Source organism: Camponotus vicinus, unplaced genomic scaffold, assembly GCF_025532165.1.
Source record: "Camponotus vicinus isolate PSW18456_S1 unplaced genomic scaffold, iyCamVici1.0 SCAF_1, whole genome shotgun sequence".
Lineage (NCBI taxonomy): Eukaryota > Metazoa > Arthropoda > Insecta > Hymenoptera > Formicidae > Camponotus > Camponotus vicinus.
In genome coordinates, this window is record NW_028141945.1 from 15365361 (window position 1) to 15371360 (window position 6000).

Sequence of the window (6000 nt, forward strand, 5' to 3'; positions counted from 1 at the left end):
ATGATAAATAATTTATATATAATAAATCATAAATAATTTATATAAATGACTTACATCATATCTTATTGATCAATCCATTTCCAAGATCTCCTTTTTTCTTTTGCTTTCTTCGCTTTTTCCTCGTGACACTTCAATCCTTGTTGCACTCATTTGAATTCCTCGTTGCACTTACACTCATTCATGAAAAGTTCCTCGTTGCATTTGCAGTTGTGTTTATAGAAAGAATTTAATAATATATGAAACGTCTCACTACTTTACTGCTTAAGGTTACTGTGTGACCGTAAGTCAAAAACATTACCACAGTACTGTTTATATCGCCAAGATCAATTTATACTATGTTATTGTTATAATTCATCGTTGAAATATTCTATGAGTGATTGCCGATTTAAAAAATTTAAAGTATTGATCGAAATTTATTTAATTCTAATAAGTATCGTTAGGGAAATTATTATAATAAGCATCAATAATCGAAAGATCATAACAAAATTAATTCTTTTATCCCCTTTTATGTATCCCCTGTTTCAATTTTTATTCGCGGTAATGAATGATTGCGATTCGATAAAGATTTATCATTGCAATACAGTTTCATGTCAAAAGTTATATCAAAAGTTAATTAATTTTTAATTATTAATATTTATATCAAATTATATTTCGATACTAATCGTAATCGTGTTTAAAAAAAAAATTCGACAATATGCGAAACGTTTCGCACCACTACTTTATTACTCGAGTGTCACCGTGCGAATGATAAAGCCATAACATATTAACAATAGCGCGCTACTGTTTATATTGTCAAAGTCGAACACCGTGTTATTGATAATTCATTGCTGAAATATTTTACGTGCTATAACATGTACTGTTATACATGAAAATATTAAATTGTATAGATGTTTTTCAATTTATAAATTAATTAGACGATTATTTATTAAACAATTAATTAACATATGAAGCATTTCGCATCATTACTTTACTGCTCGAATGTCACACAGAATGAGCACACAGAAAGAAGGACATTCTTGTTTTGAAAATATATTTAGTTTTAACATGGAAATCTTGAAATGAGATTATATTGCGTTAATTAAAGAAAAATATAATTGCTTGAATAAGGTCCTCTCAGGGGAGGTGAGGTGCGAGGGGATCTTAGTAGAGCGGGGAGATGACGTTACGCGGAACAGAGGGAATTTCGGTGACGCGGAGGAATGACGTCACGCGGGACGAAGGGGATTTCGGTGGCGCCGGGGCTGCGGGGCGGGGAACGCTTGTTTCGGCGCACGTGTTGGATGTTTTATGGCAAGTATAAACAATAAAACAATATAAACAGTGGTATTCCTTTGAAGAGGATTGGATTTTGGGGCTGACTCAGAACCATCTTCCATATTTTTTTTTTCTAGGAAGAATTGTAAGGCCCATTCTACAATGAAACATTAATCGTTAATCGTGAGCAAATTGACCAGTTACATCGCGCGAATTATCCGGACCGGTATCTCGTGGAGAAAGTATTGCGCAAGAACGGTGACGAAGTTTACATGAAATGGCTGGGATTTGACAATTCGCACAACTCGTGACTACATAAGAACAATGTGATTTAATTCATACAGTGTTTATTTTTAATTTTTCGGAAAAAGTATATGTGTACAACAACATATAATATTTGAAAAATGAAAATATACATAAAAATATAAAAATCTTTATTAATATTCCTTTCAATAGTATATGTATTTTTAATAAAATGTATGAAATATGCATTACATAAAAATATATGAAATATAAAAAATACAAAAAATCTTTATTAATATTTCTTTTAATAGTGTAATACATTATATCATACACACACACACACACACACATTTTACATTTTACATTACATATTATAAAGGTATCCGGTAATGCCGCCATGATAACGCGTCAGTCAAATCAGGTATGACATACCGCTTGTCATCGTACGGACTTAGAGCAATTTTTGTCTCGCGGACGGTATACACTTCATGCAATTTCGATCTTATACAGGATTGCTGTCGCGTCATTTCAATTTCATTATGCAAACACCGCGTGTAAGAAAAGATAGGGATCAACGAGCGACAGAATCCATCCGTGGCAACGGCATCGACGCATATCCTGTGGAGAGAGCATTCACACATTTTTCAGCCCAACGAATAATTGCTAGAAAACAATATTCGCAGACTAGAAAAATATGTGAGGTGCAAGTGGCTGGATCGAGAATCGAACCCGAGTCTTTCGCTTTCCGAGCAATTGCTCTAAACCACTGAGCTATCCAGACCTCACACCTAATGCTGCTTTTTAACACAGTGATATACGACTCCAGAGCGATGTTGGTATCTTGCTCGATGGAATGCTGATTGCCATGGAGGATCCTCGAAAAGGTCGCTCACTGACCAAATAAAAGTCGAACGTTATATTACGCTACGACATTACTTTTGACACCTTTTGCCTTTTTCGTGTCCTTTCTGCCGTCCACTCTTACCGCGTACATTTTTGCTCTAAGCCCGACGAATTCGGTCATTATCGCGCCATTGTTTTCGTCCTTCATCAAGCCCGGCACTTTTTTGTTCACAAGCGGTATACCGTGCGCATTGTCTATCGCATAATCACTCGTATCAAATCTGCTGATGTCGCGCTTCATATTCTCGTACACGTCTTCGCATTTAATGTGATATATCAAACTATCTGTGTCGGTGTACATTACCCGGCATTTGTCGCGATACATTGACACCATATACTCGTGATAAAACTCGTACAAACATGTATGCGTATCGTGAAGATATTGCGGATGCTCTAAATCTACCTCGAGGATATAATCTGTAGGCGAATCGAACGTGTTAAATGACGTGTCAAAATTAAATATGTCATCGACTCATCGAAAATCAGCGTAAGGCAACGGTTGACACATTGCCCATCCGTATAAATTATTAACGTCAAAATACATCAAGTACGACGATGGTTTCGATGGATCGTACGACTCCATGTACTTGTTATTAGCACGAGCGTATCTATTAGAACATTGACTTAGACCGCCGCGTATACCACGTTCGATAAACATAACCATGTCGATATCTGTAAGCAACTCGAACGTTATTTTCGTATGTTTCAATATGGCGTTCCACGTATATCCGGGAAGAGTATAGTAATACGCGGGGTCGAGTTCGTAACTTTCGATACATTTATCGCGAAAGTTTTCAAATATCGGCTAATAACAAAACATCGATTTTAAAATATAAATCGCTATATTCGCCTAGCGTTCGAATGAAGAATCGCATCCAGATGTTCTCGGCGTGAAGGTCAAGGAACTGTAAAACGATTCGCGCGGTGGTAAACGTATATCTTGTAACCTGTCGACAGAATCGATATTCGTACGGAAAGACATCTTTCCATGTTAATAAATTGAAATTTTCACTCGATAAATTTTGAAATTCCGATTTTAAAATATTGAATTTATCTTTATTTAATAATGATGCCAATTTATCGAGACTCGATGCAAGAAATTTGAAGGAATCGAAGCGTAATTTTACATGATTTTTTTATTTTTCTTCCTTAAGGTCAATATTTTTCGTAAACGATATATATTTCTCTTTTGTTATCGGAAGTAACTCGACTTTCCCTTCGAACGCTGTGGCTATTTCCTTGATTATAAAATGCGAATCGTAACCAGATAAATTGTGAAAAACTATCGGAATGCAAAAAGATTCTTTATAATTTAAATTACAATTTGAATGCGCGGGACCTCTGTACCGCCCGGTTAGATGACAATGATCGCGTACGCGTGTATCATCTTGCGCGAACGGTTTTTTGCATATATGACATTGAGCGCGATGAAATTTTTCCCACTCTTCAGACGTTAAATCTATCATGGGGACATTAGTGGTTAAAATATTTTTTACACAAATTGCCAAGTTTTTAAGTTCTTCGACGAACCATGAAATAAAATCGGTACTGCGATGATAATGGTACGCGGATAACGATTCATCGTACGAGCAATGTACATAATAAGCTATGCTAAATACCCTATGGTGCTGGTACGCCTTCTTTTCTTCATTCAGTTTGGTCTAAGTCGACGTATACGATGAATGGAAGTCGCTCTTTCCGATTAAAGTTGTTGAACTCGAGTCACTCGTTGTTGCTCGGCAATCGAATAGCGCAGTCATTCATCTCTCGACAGTCAACCGTATGTGATTGCAATTTATCGTCCGAAGTAACGCAGGCATCTGTAAAAGAAAATTTTTAAATTAAAGATTTATACAATGCATATTATATATAAATTATATAAATTATACATACCAATCGCAGATATATTTCCTATGATCTTTTTTACTCAATTGCGAGCTCACGAGCCAGGATAAGTTCTTGATCCATGTGAATTGTCCAATGTTGTTGTCGTCTTTCACGTACATCAAGTTGTCGTGCTTATCCCGTTTTTGCTCCGTAAGACGTATCGGTACAATGCCCTCGTTTTCGATGCCGTACACATTTATAGAAATATCGTTGACAAGTTCAAATTTTTTGATCTGATTTACAGTCACTGGAAACTCAATGTCCCGCAGATTTAACACTGTCGCGTAATGCGGGTATGATAATTCCCGTTTCGCGTGACTTTCGGCGGGATATAGAGCGGCGACCACTGTCCACGCAAAACACGCATTGTCTTTTGATTGCACGTTAATCACCGCTCTCTTCATCATAATCTCCCGCGGCAATTTTATGTGACATCCCGCGTGCATAGGATTATATTTATTTACATTAACAGTCAAATTCTGTATTCGCGACAATGCCCATCCGCTATCACGTTCCTGAAACTCTTCCAGCGATGCTAGGATGGGTTCGATAACGCGCCGTTCGTACCACTCGCGTAAATCAGACGTGCAAAAGAGTTTATAGTTTCTCGTACTGATACTTTTATTTGCGCGTTTATCTCTGGTCACAAACTCACCATTGAATATAGTGTTCACTTTCACATTGTAGTGTTTTTTCATAACATTTTTTCACATGTTCTAGCACAATGTCTTTGGCATCATCGAGAAATTGGCGAGGTTCGATGTGATTATAGTTTATCATCGCACCAGTCAATATACGACTCTCGAACGCCGTATCAATCTCACGCCACACAAGTCTTTCCGCGTTATTGTCGCCACTGTAATCACCACCACTGGGTATAAACCGTCTCTGCAATCGAGTCTTTGCACCTTCGAGTCGCGCGATTTTAGCCACCAGAGATTGTCTATTTCCGATCGAGAGTTGCGGACGCTTGACACAATTGCGTTCTTTGAGCTGTTTAATAAATTCCTCGCAACGCTGCAGCCATGCAAAATACTCGGCCAAGGTGTAATTTGGTGAGACCGCTCCACCAGGTCGCGTTCAGTCTGCTCGACGTTTTCCATTTTTTCACTGCGTGCAAATTGAGCACATATTACATGCAAATATTAGATACAATGGATCTCTACAATTTGAGCAGAATCGTCCATTGCATCGAGTGTTTCAATTTTATGCTTTCTAACAGCATACATGTGTTAACTATCCACGTCTTGCAAAGCAATCATACACGGAGCACATACAGCTAAAGCACCACTCGTGGAATAATAACTGTATATCAGGCCTGGCCCACGAACTATAACTCGTGCTTCCCTGCTTCCTCTTCCACTGGCGCGGGACGCGTGCATGTACCGTACATGTTGACAATGAGTGTAGAACTGACGAATATGTGGAATAAGGAAGAGCGCGCGAGAATCGACAGCCTTATAGAAGGGATAGGTGGATCGAGGAGCCTGAAAGGAAAGACGGGAAGAGGCAGCCGTGAGAAGAGGGGGTATGTTCTCCTCCTCTCATGCTCCGTGGGCGCCCCACAGATATCTATACTATAACTAGATCGCTAACTCCCATTGATTTTGTACATAAAATGTGTCCCCGAAAACCATGTAATATGGCGGTCGCGCATGCGTAATATTGGTGGAAAACTAATATGGTGGACACTTGTAGCCAGCTAATATTTAA

General features: G+C 38.1%; 1 protein-coding gene across 1 annotated transcript; it reads right to left on the reverse strand.

The window, feature by feature from the left end:
* Positions 1–1767: 1767 nt before the first annotated feature.
* On the reverse strand, positions 1768–5778 carry LOC145977222 (uncharacterized). The gene is made up of 2 exons (XM_083109029.1): positions 4294–5778; positions 1768–4220 (listed from the first exon to the last, which is right to left on the reverse strand). Coding segments are annotated over exons 1-2 (693 nt in total). The 5' UTR covers positions 4986–5778; the 3' UTR covers positions 1768–4219.
* Positions 5779–6000: the final 222 nt, after the last annotated feature.